This window comes from Lynx canadensis, chromosome B3, assembly GCF_007474595.2.
Source record: "Lynx canadensis isolate LIC74 chromosome B3, mLynCan4.pri.v2, whole genome shotgun sequence".
Taxonomy (NCBI): domain Eukaryota; kingdom Metazoa; phylum Chordata; class Mammalia; order Carnivora; family Felidae; genus Lynx; species Lynx canadensis.
In genome coordinates this window covers 40,766,286-40,779,864 of record NC_044308.2, presented here as the reverse complement: position 1 = coordinate 40,779,864, position 13,579 = coordinate 40,766,286, and the positions used below count along the sequence as shown (strand labels likewise).

At 48.1% G+C, this 13,579-nt stretch overlaps 1 protein-coding gene across 4 annotated transcripts in view; it reads right to left on the bottom strand.

The window, feature by feature from the left end:
- The window catches only part of DAPK2 (death associated protein kinase 2), a 119,842-nt gene that overhangs the window by 49,701 nt on the left and 56,562 nt on the right, over nucleotides 1–13,579 (bottom strand). For all 4 annotated transcript variants that reach the window (XM_030317958.1, XM_032593624.1, XM_032593623.1 and 1 more), the window contains one exon: nucleotides 4,266–4,487. In XM_030317958.1, coding sequence (XP_030173818.1) covers nucleotides 4,266–4,487 — 222 coding nt within the window. The remainder of the gene's footprint in view (nucleotides 1–4,265; nucleotides 4,488–13,579) is intronic.

Sequence of the window (13,579 nt, the reverse complement as noted above, 5' to 3'; positions counted from 1 at the left end):
GGTCCGTGGGTTCGGTTAAGCGTCCGACTTCGTTCAGGTCATGATCTCACGGTCCGTGGGTTCGAGCCCCGCGTCGGGCTCTGTGCTGACGGCTCAGAGCCTGGAGCCTGTTTCAGATTCTGTGTCTCCCTCTCTCTGACCCTCCCCTATTCATGCTCTCTCTCTCTTTCTGTCTCAAAAATAAATAAATGTTAAAAAAAAAGAACAAAGGGGGAAAAAAACATTAAAAATATCAACATGATATAGCATATTCTATAGCATATAAAAGTGAAGGCTTGGCATCTGCAAGAGACCTGTCCAGACCTGCTCAAATCCACAGGGCGCCTCTGAAACACAGGACCCAGCCTGGCCCTTGTTTTCTATACTTCTAGCCCCTGCTGGGTCCTATGAGGCTGTGGCCTCGGGCACACCCTACCCTTCCTACCTTAAATAGAATGCTGCATAAGTGTAAAAGAATCTCATGATAACGTGGATGTGTCCTGTCACCTAACACCACTGATGTGAAGGCCCAGGCTGGGTGAGGACTTTAGGGGACAGTAATCAGCCATTTTGTTTGAAGGTGTGATCTGAGCAGGAGACTGGGTGAGACATGGTCTCCTTTGGATCCCAGCCACGGTGGCCCTTAGAATATTCCCCAGAGTCTTGGAATGGTGGGGGCTGATGAGCCCACAGGGATAAACGTCCAAGTCTGGACACTCAGGCTGGGGACACTCACATCAGTGCTCAGGCAGCTCTCCTCAAGGTTTTGTTCATTTTTCCTCTAACATAGTTTTTCCCAAGGGTTTCTCTTCCCCAGAGCCATTCCCCATCTCCTCCCAAATTTCTCTCCTCTCACATCCCAAACCTCTTCAGCTTAAAGATGAAAAGCAAAACCCAATAGTCTGGGTCTCTTCTCCTCCCCTCTCAGCATTCCCAGGATCAGTCCCCTTCCTGCTAAGCTCAACTTTGCCTCTTTCCTCCCCACAGGTTGGTCTGCTTGCTAGAAAACCTTTTCAGATGCTTTCTTGGATGTGTACTGAAATGATCTGCGTAGACAGTGATTTGGAAAGGATGCTGCCAGAGCCACTTGGGCCCAAGAAGGTGCACTCAAGTTAGGGCACTGGAAAGCACTGCTGACCCCGTGGGGTGATCTGCCAACCCATTCTCTGGTATGCAACCACACGGGTATCACTTTCCATTAGCAGGGAGCCCAGGAGGCTCCAGAGAGGTCAGGGGCCTGGATAAGAGGCCTGCCAACTCCCCCGCCCCCCCGGGGCTGACTTACATTTTCAGAGCAAGCTCCACATATGACATGAATTAATCTACCGAGATTTTGAAAATATTCTTTATGCCATACAAAAGTCAATTTATATGGCAAAACCAAATCCTTCCCATCCCTGCTTTCAACAGCCCTGACCAGAGGCAGCTATTGCTAAGGAGGTCATGGATGGAGTGATGACAGTTTAAAGGGACTTAACTCAGGGCTGGGTATGTCTTCTGAGTACTGGTCACTTTAGCAGAAAGCAAAAGCAAGCCCTGCACCAGACAACAGTTGCTGAGAGGGACAATGGGATTGGGGTAAACCCATCCACAAAACCTGCAATTTCAACTGAACAAGGCGGGCACTGATAGTCATGTTTAAATACTGGGCAAACCCACTAACCTGTTAGGGCACCGTGAGGACCAGGCAGTCAAAGGCTGCTGATCAGCCCAACAGGGGTCACCAAATCCCAACACAAAAGCCCATGAAAACCCCTTCTCTCTTGGGAGGTCCTCCCTGGGACACCCTTGTCACACATTGTTCCAGCACCATTGCTAGCCTTAGCAATCCCCAGCACTCCATAGTCAGGCACCCCAAGAGCAGTGAGACAGCTTCAAAGTAAAAGAGGTGATAGAGAAACTATGAATAGACAGAACTGAGCAAGCACAGCAGCTCAAGCAAGTCACACTGGGAGTACCAGTGCGACAGCTTGATGGTAGGGATGGTGACAACTCACTGGAAGAGGGCACATAACTGTTGCTGACGATGAGCCCTGCTGGGAGAAATAGGGACATCTCAAGAGCAGCCCAGACCCCAACTCCTAGGGTTCTGCAAACCAGGAGAAGCAGGCAATTTCTCTAGCAATTAAAGAATAAAACACTTTAATCTTATAAGAATAAAAATGACAACAACAAATCATTTGATAACTATAAAGGCAAATGAATCATGAATCCTGTTTTAGAACAAATGGCCCAGGGCTGACAAGGCTGCGGGCAAACTGGAAACCGCTCCTATATTGTAGGTCCTACAGGTTAACTAATACCGTCCCATGAAAGTGAGGATATCAAGAGCCCTCCAAATGTCAGCCTAGTCATCCCCTTCCTGGGGATTGATCTGAAAGGATTAATTCAAAAGAAAAGTGGGAAGTTATGGGAAGGAAGTTGTTTTCTGGCAGTGAAATTTGTAATGGTTAAAAGCTCGAAAATCAAAACGACATGTCCAACGATAGGGATATACGAGTATGTAATTCAATGAAACATGATACAGTCAGTTAAAAGAAAAAAAAAACTATTTGTGAAATTATGCTGAAGGGGAAAAGTAGAGCAAGAAATTGTGCAAGTACAATGATTGTATACAAATAGATAAAGGCCGAGAGGAACCACAGAAAAACATGAATAGCTATGTTTGGATGGTAGGATTGCAAATGCAATTTCTTTTCAGTTGCTGGAAAGTTTTTTTAAAGCAGTGGCCTAGCCTCCCCATCGGGGGCAAACTTGTCGCTCTCTGCTGGGAACACTGTGCCAACTGTTGACCCTTAGCCCTGCGGCATGCCACACCTTGGGCTGTCCACATGGCTGACCGCACCTGTGGGACGCCCCCAGGCTTGCTGAGTCAGGCAGCGGCATATGCCAACTAGTCCAAGTGGCTGAGAGGTCTACGGGAGAGACCGGAGGACGCTGGAGTGAAAGGAATAGCACGGGCGAGTCTATGCATTTAAACAGTGAGATGGATAATTTAAGCATCAATGCAAGAGTATGCAAATGCCCATCTGCTACATAAATCTATATCCTGGTAACGTCAGGGCTTAGTTCTCAAATTAGAATGACTTCAAATGTCAGGTGGTCCACCCAACTTGTGGGCAGGTTAAGGATGGCTGCCACATTTACAGATGGGAGCTGAAGCTCAGAGGAGTGAGGTGTCTTGCCCGAGGTCACAAAGTCAGGGATTTCTGAAACAAATGCTGCCACTCCTCTGCAACCAGCAGATGCATACATGCCCATGAGGCTCAGAACACTCCCAACACCAGGTCGTGCTACTTGATTGCACACAGCCATTGTGACTTGTACAGTCCAACTCAAACTCTGTTGCCTGCCAGAGCTCTATCTCCCCATTCCATGGAGACACCTCCAGGAGGGACACAAGGTGGCCAATTCCTGGAGTCTTGGTATCGTCAGACTATGACGTCTTGCCCAGTTAGGCCAGCATAATGCCATCTCACCTCATGCTCATAGCTGTCTGCACAAGCAGTGTGGACTCAAGCCCCTCCTCTTCCTGGCTCTAGGGTCTTATAAGAGACCTGGCCTCTCAGTGTTCTTGTCTGTAAAATGGAGATAGTAAGAGCTTCCGTGTGATAAGATTTTTATGAAGATTAAATAAGATAACAGAAGTGCTCAATACAGTGAATACCAAGTAACTCCTCCGTGTTAGGACACTTCCCTCAATAGTCTTTGTGAGGACTGAACAGAATGGCAAATAAGAAGCATCGACAAATGGTTGCCTTATACTAGGGCTCTCTAAATAATAGCTATTATTATGATAATGAAGGCATCAAACAGAACAAATGTGGGAATTTTTCCCAAGAAAGGGCTGTAGAAGGGCTTTGCAGAGCCTGAAGGATATTTGTTCCTCTCCTCCTCATAGAGAAGACCCCTCCCGAACAGCCTCCCCTCCCCTCATACTACCTTCTTACACCGCTCCCTACCCCCCACCATCCTCCCACATGCTCCGCCAGGAAACGACCCAGGGGCCAGCCATTGCCTCCCTTTTATCCCCAGGGTCCCATGAAAGCCAGACCCAGACCCTAGCCTTCTGTCCCTGATGCTCAGCAAACCCACCCACCTTTGGCCCAAGCTCAGAAGGAGGATGAGGGAGGCAGCAACCAACGAAAACCACCCACCATTGACTTCACCTTCTTTGGGCCAAGCTCATGAGGTCTGGTTGCCGCTGCCCTCTGGGACCTGTGGCTGAAGCACCCACCACCCTACCTGCCTCTGCTGCCCCCCATGGGTCCCAAACACCCACTCACAGCTCGAGGATGAGCACCACGTCGGTTCGGTTCTCAAAGACGTCATGCAGCGTGATGACGTTGGGGTGCAGCACCTGCCGCAGGATGCTCACCTCCCGCTCGATCTCCTCCCGGGACACACCCCGCCGGCTGGCCCTGCTCTGCCGCTTTTTGATGAATTTGGCCGCGTACTCCAGCCCCGTGCTCTTCTCTCGGCACTTCTTCACGATGGCAAACTGGCCGCTGTGGGGACACAGACCAGCACAATCAGGGTGTAACTGTGTCCATCAAGGAAGTGACCAGTTGTCAGGCCCAGGCCACACTAATTCATTCCGCCAGAGTAGGACAAATTATATCACCAGCCTGCATCCTCCCCTGCCAGGTAACGAGTGGCGGAGAGGGGCCAGGTACTGGGCTTCCTTCTGTTCATATGAGTACTTTGCCTTTACTAGGAATGAATGCCAGTATTGTCATTCCCCGTGTACAGATGTGAACACCGAGGCCCTGAACGGTTTCCTATTTGATCAGGATGACACAGCTTCACTGTTCTTAAGTCTCTATGAGAACCTGAGTCCAGTAGCTGCTAGATAAAATCACAATGTCCAGAGGCTTATACTACATAATGTAAAGATTAGCAAGGAAAAACATAAATATTGGTATGGCCAAAATATTAATGGTAACAGTTATTGAATTTGAGTCTGTCTTACCTGGACACAAGTATAAATTCATCCATTTATAATTGTGATATCTCTATATTCTCATGTTTGTACCTTTGCCCCCAACCTCCTCCCAACAAATAAAATTTCAATGACCTGAGCAAAGCAAGTCCTCAGTAAGGAGACAGAGAAAATACGAGTGATACACTTAATGTAAAGACAAGGCCAGGGGCACCTTGGTGGCGCAGTCGGTTAAGCGTCCGACTTCAGCCAGGTCACGATCTCGCGGTCCGTGAGTTCGAGCCCCGCGTCAGGCTCTGGGCTGATGGCTCAGAGCCTGGAGCCTGTGTCCGATTCTGTGTCTCCCTCTCTCTCTGCCCCTCGCCCGTTCATGCTCTGTCTCTCTCTGTCCCAAAAATAAATAAACGTTGAAAAAAAAAATTAAAAAAAAAAAAACAAGGCCAGAGGATTTGCTGGCTGGGTTGGTGGGATCCTGGAGGAGGCGGGGGTGGGTGGAGGCAGCCTAACACTGTTAATAACCGTAAGGGGGAGTTGGTCACAGCGAGAGGGCTGATGGGACCATAGAATTGCAAAGTGTTAGAAAACTGAGGCACAGGAGAGGTCAGTGACAAGTGTGAGGTCATCACAGAGCTAATGGCCAGCTCAGGTGCCCAGCTCACTGTCCACAAAGCCACTAAGTAGTTATAGAAGTCAAGAATATGCTAAGTGCCCCTCAGGTTTGGGCCTAGAAATGCTTCATTCTGGAGACCAATACAGTAGCCATGGAATAGTGTCCATGCGAGTGGCAGGTGGCCCTGAGCCAGCTTCTCTGAGCGTTCCAAGGACAGCCCACTCCACAGGGGAGGGAAGCAGCCTTCTGTTCACCATCTCAGTTCAGGTGGTCAGGGTGGGTGGGCAGCTCTAAGGGCCTGGAGACGGCCCAGTGGTCACCCTTCCTGGCGTCTTCCTACTCCCCTTCTATCATTCCCACAAGTGCCCCCACGTTTGCTCACAATACCCACTGCTAAGACAGAACTCAGAAAGTTTGCAGGTTCAGCTTAATGGCTTAATAAGCGATGCCATACTCCACACTTAAGATGTACTCTCTTTGCGGCTCTGGGGTAAAAGAGTTACACACGATGAAATTCTCGGGATATTTGCCTCAACCTCAGAAAATAGCATCACATCTGAACCACTCCATTCCTAGAATAATCCTCAGTGAGACAGTCTTCAAAATAAACCTAAGTGACAAAAAAAAAAGTCAAGTAGAGCAAGCAAGGAATAGATATGCCAACACTTAAATAGCATTCTATGGCAACCACCTTAGAGACATCACCAGATACATATTCCTGTATGTCTCCATCCCCTCATCCTTCATTCACTTTAGTGCTGCCTGAGTGTCTAATCTGTGCCAGGTCCTGGGCGGGGCAAGGACCAAAGGCACAGATAACAGGTACAGAGGGAGCTCTGGGGAAGGAGGGGCCCTGGGGCCTGGGCTAGGCTGGACAAGGATGGCTTTGTGGAACCAAATTTATATTCCACTGTCTACTAACTCTAAAGTTTCAGGGGTGCCTGGGTGGCTCGGTTGGTTAAGCATCCGACTTCGGCTCAGGTCATGATCTCATGGTTCGTGAGCTGGAACCCTGTGTCAGGCTCTGTGCTAACAGCTCAGAGCCTGGAGCCTGCTTTGGATTCTGTGTCTCCCTCTCTCTCTCTGCCTCACCCCTGCTGTGCTTTGTTTCTCTGTGTCTCTCAAAAATGAATAAATGTTAAAAAAATTTTTTTAAATAAAGTTTCAGCTATTTATGCCTCAAATACTGGCTCCTAGTTGTCTACACACAGGAGCTGACACAAGCGGAGTGAAGCCAGGCCTCCCAAAGCCAGAGTGAACACATTCAGGGAGATCTCTAACACTGGTCGCTTGGAGCTACTATGGGCCTCAGGGACATTGGGTCCCTTAGCGGGAGCCGGGAAACATCTGACAAAGCTTCCAGTCCCAGGCAACTGTGAGTCTCCGTGTCAAGATGGCCATGCTTTTCTTTTCTCTGACATCTTAGGGACCCGGCATCAGCAGTTTTGAGGGCAGACAGGGCTTACTCTTTCCAGCTGACTGATGGGGAAACCAAAGCTTAAGGATTTTAAGCATTTTGTTTAAGCCTACAGAGCACAGAGGTGGAGGTGCAAGGTTTTTATAAAGCAGAGCAAAATATTTCAGTCACCTTGAGATAGCCCCCTCGCTTTGTCTTAAGAGGGAAATAGAGGCATTTTTCTGTATCACATGACTTAAAAATTCCTCAAACTCTCAAAAACGCAAATGAGTGTTTGCTTTTCCTGGTTGAGTTTTCCCCTTGTGAGAGAGCAGCTGTGGCAATGAGAGGTGACCGGGGGTCAGTCCTAATATGCAGGCAACTTCCTCACACCAAAAGGAGGCATTTTGAGAGCCAAATACCAAGCAGCACCCCTCATCTCCCCCTCTCTTCCTGGGGGAGGGATCCTCCACTCAACCTGCCCTGGGGAGCCCAAGGAGAGCTAAGGCCACCTATGGGTTTTCCCCTCTTGCTGGGCCACTATGGAGAAGAGGGGAGAATACGCTCCACTAAGGCCAGCCTCTTGGCTGCCAGGCTTTGGGCAGCAAAAGCAGCCTTCCGGGGCAGACAGGCCTGAACTCAGGAAACTTGTGCTGTCCCCTGGGGAGAGTGGCTCTCTGCTCTGAGCGTCAGTTTCCTCATCTGTAAAATGGGAATCATGACTCCCTACCAGGGAATCATGATGACTGGAAATACCTGCGATGTTGGCCCAGAGTCAGCTTAAAAAATGATAGCTAGTATAACTGTTACTAGTTTATTGCTCACATGAAGGCCAAGCAAGAGGCACCCCAGAAGTCACTGATTTAAATGGTGTGCAATATGTGGCCAGGGAATCAGTACCATTTTGAAAGTCCTTCTGATGAGTCTAGTGCATAACCTGATACAGGAATATCTTTGTTCTAAGCAGTTAACCAACTCTTTTAATCCTTGGAGCAACTGTCTGTAAACCGGTATCACCCAGGGAATTTTTATCCCAGTCTCCTGGATCTGGGCTGCATCCTGGGAACTGAGATCTTTAAAAACTTCCCAGGTGACTGATGTGCAGCCGGGGCTGAGAAACACCGCCTTACAACAGTCCTCTGATCATCTCCCTTTGACAGATAAAGATACTATACTGCTGTTACTCATTTTATTCCTTGTCCTTTTATCATCCTCTCCCTTAGTTCTTTGATTTGACATTCGAGGGAAGGAGTAAGGGAGAGAAGGGAAGGGGGGAGAGGAGTGTCGTCTCTCCCACCAGGAGTCTTTTGCTTGATGGGTCAGCTCCAAACCAAGACAGAAGATTACCCTAGGCTTTGGGGGTAGCAGGAATGGAAGTTTACATTCAGACACACCCTGGTCGCAAATGCAAAAATCAGAGCTGAGGTAAAAAAAAAACAAAAACAAAATAAAATCAGAGCTGAGGTGACTCTGTATTACGCCTGGTAATGGGCAGGTAAAAGCAGTGATGGTGATGGGCCTTCATCTGCCCATTAGGATGCTCCAAAGATAGGAGTTCAGGCCCCATGGTGCAGAAGTTGCCCAACTTGGCTATGGGGGCAAGAGGTAGGTAGTGAGGAGCTCTCTAGGTTAGGACAGAGACCCCCAGGGTGTTATCCAGAGAGGGAAGAGAGGGGAGCCACCCAATCTCTAATGAAAATCATTATCAACACTAAGTCAGAAGTTATGGGAATGCTAAAACATGGGATACATAAGCACAAAGCACACATATTCCAATTCCCCTCCCTTCATACTGCAAGAGTCAATACCTAACCCATGGTCTAATGCAGCAAAGGGCTGGTATTCAGGAGGCCTAATTCCTGGTCCTGCCATCAAAGCCTCATGGGTTGGGGCAAGGAACTGCCTTCTCAGTTTGTGTTTCTCCACCTGCCCCCTGAAGTCTCACCTCAGAAGGCTTCTGTCAGAAAGCTCTAAAAAGCCCACAGCAAACTAAACAGAAGTAAAGGCCTTCCCTTCCTTCTCCATGTGGGTTCCAGTCAAAGCCCTGCCCTGACCCCAGGCAGGCTGTTCAACTCCTTGGGCCTCAGTTTCCTCCCTTGTCAAGTGGGGATGAGAAAACCTAGACTGGTCACGTCACAGGGGAAATCACAAATAATGCCTGAGAAAGGGCTTTACTATCCAGCCCTGTAGAAAGGCAGGAGGCATGGGCGGGGCGGGAGAGGGGGGTTCAGTGCCCAAGGCTGGCGTGTGAAAGTCACGTGGCCTGGTTTAGTAAGGGACAGTCAATCCTCCAGACACACACTACCTTCTGTGCTTATGCCAGCACACTCTTCTGCAATTAAGTCAGGAACACACCCCTCTTCCCAGGCAGAGGGCTCAGCTCCTCACTCACTCAGCACCCCCTGAGGATGAAGCAGGCTGCATCACGAGTGAGACAGATGGGCCTCATTTCAGAACACAGCAGGACCCAGGGTGATGCCCCACAAGGGTGTCCTAGTGTCTACCCAGGAATCAGATGAAAAGGCGTAAACCCAGAACAGTTTCTCAGTGCCAAAAACGATGTTACGTCTCCAACACTAGCTCCTCAACTTCACGGAAGAACCTGGCTCAATCACCCCCAAATTCTTCACTGCCAAAGAATAACCCGAGCAAGACCCAGATCTCACACCGTTTAGCCTTTGTATAGCAATGTAGATACTACAAAATTTATACCCAGCTTTTCTCTTTATAAACTAATCTTACATTCATTCTTTTAATATTTGCAGGTATCATTCTTAGTTCCATTTCACAGAAAAGAAAGCGGAGGCTTAGGGAGGTTAAGTGACCTGGTAGTTGGGCCCGGTAGCCAGCCCTGATAGCAGGTCTAGGACGTGAAATCCCGCCTTCTGACTCTAGCTTCATTAGTGTACCGAGCAGTGAGGAGAGGGGCCCACCCCAGAAGAGAGGAATATTTTATCACTGATATTATTCAGAATTGCACGAGCACATGAAAATAGAAGGCAGACTTATTTTTATTTTATTTTATTGTTGGTTTTACTTTTCAAAAGACAATGCACCCATCATGGGTTGCATCAAGGAGACCACATCCACAGCCCATCCACCCCTACCTGCCACGGTAAGCTGCAGCCAGTCTGACTTGCTCTGGCAATCACGAGGGGTGGGCTGCTAAAGGTGTTTTGTAAGGTCTAGGAATAGAGTGGACTTAACTCACTTCCTTTCTCAGACAACTTTTTTTTTTAATTTTTAAAATATTTATTTATTTTGAGAGAGAGAGAGAGAGAGAGTGCATGTGCGCATGAGTAGGGGAGGGGCAGAGAGAGAGGGAGAGAAAGAGAGAATCCCATGCTGCCAGCGCAGAGCCTGACTTGGGGCTTGAACTCATGAACCATGAGATCATGACCTGAGCCAAAACCAAGAGTCAGACACTTAAACAACCAAGCTACCCAAGCACCCCTTTCTCGGTCAACTTTAAAGTGTCCATGAATTCAGTAACCTGCCCCGAAGTCACCAGTTTATCAAGGTAGAGATGAGGCAGAGCTGCACAGAATGCAAACCCAGGGATGAGATGCCACTGAGGGGAGTGGTGGCAAACGTGCAGTGTTCTGAGTCATAGGGTTGCGGAGACCAGGTTCTTCCTCCTGCCTCCCCCAAGTGGTCATTACAGTTCCTCTTCCCACACTGCAGAAATTAAGCCATGATTCTTCTGGAATTACCCTGCAAATTTCAGGGCTACAGGGCAGGGATAATGCTTAGATGCTTCCAATCAAGGCCACCCCAAGTGCAGCCTAACAGGTTGGGGAATGGGCTCGTCAGCTAACATGTCTCAAAGGCACGGGCAGGAGCAGTTCAAATCTGTAGTCTGCAAGAACCAGATCAGCCTGATCCCAGAGGACTCACACCCCGATCTCATGGCAACAGCCTGTCTGGGGATGATGTCACAAAGCCCCCTCCTCACTCCTCTGCCTAGCCAGCCTTGACTGTGGGGCCTTTGTGGTTGACTGCCTCTTATCTCCCATCCATTACCGAAACATCCAGCCCCTAGTCAGGCCACTCTCAGTTCCCATGAACAAGAGCCTTCTCCTCATTGCCTTAGCAATCAACCCGTTTCTTATCTCCTACACCCTAGTCCAAGATTAAGGGTCAAAAAACCCAGGTTCTGTTTCCAGTTCTACCTTCAGCAAATCACATTCCTTGTGTGTAATACAGACATAAGAATATCCCAATCTCACAGGACTGTGATGAGAATGAAATGTGAAAGCACTATGTGAACTAGAACTTTTCCATGGATGTTAATTATTTTTTCTTTCCATCCACTAGATTGCCACATCCAGATCCTGGTCCCCATTTTCCAATCCCAGCACATTCTTGAACCTGATTCAGCCCCAATGAATTGCCTCCTCAGATCCCAGCTTAAAAATAGATAGTGCTGCAGGGCACCTGGGTGGCTCAGTCATTGAGCATCCAACTCTTGGGTTTGGCTCAGGTCATGATCTCGAGGTTCGTGATTTCAAGCCCCACATCAGGCTCTGCTCTGACAGTGCAGAGCCTGCTTGGGATTCTCTCTCCCTCTCTCTCTGCCCCTCCCTGCTCACTATCTCTCTCTCTCTCTCTCTCTCTCTCAAAATAAATAAATAAATAAATAAATAAATAAATAAATAAACAAACAAACAAACATTTAAAAAAAGAAGAAGAAGATAGTGCTGGGGAGGGCCATGGCAGATGAAAAGTGGGGTCCCAGGGGATGCCAGGATCCAGGAAGGCAGATGATACTTGGGACACAGTTACTCAAGGGCAGGGCAAGGAACCAATTTTCCAGGAACCCAAAATAAGGTGAAGAAGTATAAAGTCACCAGAAATCACAGGAATCAGGTCAGAATTCCAGGACAGAGAGATAAGGGTAATAAGCAAAAATTTACTAAAAGCCAGGTGGGCAGCACATCGGGAACTAGGTGGGCAAGCAAGGAGTGTGAGACCCACAGGAGGAACATCCAAGCCAGCTGGAGGCGAGTGGAGACTCTGGAGCAGGTAGAAACATCAGCACAAGACCTACAAACACAAGAGTTCCTGGAGCCATCTAAATGGTCTTTTCTTGGGGCGCCTGGGTGGCTCAGTCGGTTAAGTGGCTGTCTTTGGCTCAGGTCATGATCTCGAGGTCCGTAGGTTCGAGCCCTGCCTCGGACTCTGTGCTGATAGCTTAGAGCTGACAGCTTCGGATTCTGTGTCTCCCTCTCTCTCTGCCCCTCCCCTGCTGGTGCTCTGTCTCTCTCTGTCTCTCAAAAATAAATAAAAATGTTGGGGCACCTTGGTGGCGCAGTCGGTTAAGCGTCCGACTTCAGCCAGGTCACGATCTCGCGGTCCGTGAGTTTGAGCCCCGAGTCAGGCTCTGGGCTGATGGCTCAGAGCCTGGAGCCTGTTTCAGATTCTGTGTCTCCCTCTCTCTCTGCCCCTCCCCCGTTCATGCTCTGTCTCTCTCTGTCCCAAAAATAAATAAACGTTGAAAAAATAAATAAATAAATAAATAAATAAATAAATAAATAAATAAAAATGTTAACAAAAAAATTTAAGTGGCCTTTTCTCCCAGCTAGTGAGCCAAGCAGTCTGTCCAATGAATCCGTTTCTCCTCTCTGACCATGTTATGAATGACTTGACAGCCTCCTGACATACGTTTCTAAATTTGTTGGAGGTGTGGAACCCCATATCCAATAAATCTTGCACAGAATACGTGCCATATGTAAAAAAGACAAAAAGCAGTGCTTCTTTTGGGAGAGAGGCACTCAGAACCCACCAACTCAGAGCCTACCCCCTGTGGCTTAACGAGCTCTGTGGAACCCCGAGAGCTCCACAAAGCACAATTTGGGAAGCACACTGTACAAAGTGGCCACATGCTCTTTGATGATCTCCAAACAGTTCCAAACTGTACATGGAAAAAGGGGGTGGGGGCGTGGATAGAAAACACTGATATTTCTCAAAATTATTATCTAGCCTTTCAAGAAGCCACTCCAACCAAACCAAGCTCAGGGTCAGCAGTAAGGAATACATAGAATCAGGAACCACAAGTCTCCAGGAGCTGAACTGTGACCTACAAATGGCCTCTGTCCACAGAGTCAGAGGTGTATGCTCATGCTGGCCTATGACAGCTGCATTCACAGGTTAGCTCATTTGATACGCTGCCCGTGCAGACAAACTTCCTTCCTCTGACCTTTTTTTTTTTTTTTTTGTCAGAAAAAAAACTCCTAAAGCACAGAAAGGAAGGAATCGTTGAGCACAGCCAAGTCAGGCTGAGATATGATTACTTTTTGGAATCTATTTTGAGGTATAAGCACATTTTGATAGCTGTTGTCAAATGAACATGAGCCCATAAGTTCAACACCTGAAAGAAGTCTGGCCTAATTTAAGCTGCACCTGGCTACATAGAGAAAGGTTTTCACTGAAAATACAGCTCAGTGTTCTTTGGCTATTCTCTTAGTCTAGAGTCTAGGTTCTAGACACTGACATGATGTAGGTTATACATAATATAGCTTTGGGCTTGGAGCCTACCGCCCACTCACCTCCCTATCTCCCCACCCACCTTCCTGCATCCACCAAATTGTCTGTTCACCTATCCATCCATTCACTAATTCATTCCTCCACCCCCCATTTATTGATCAGTGTC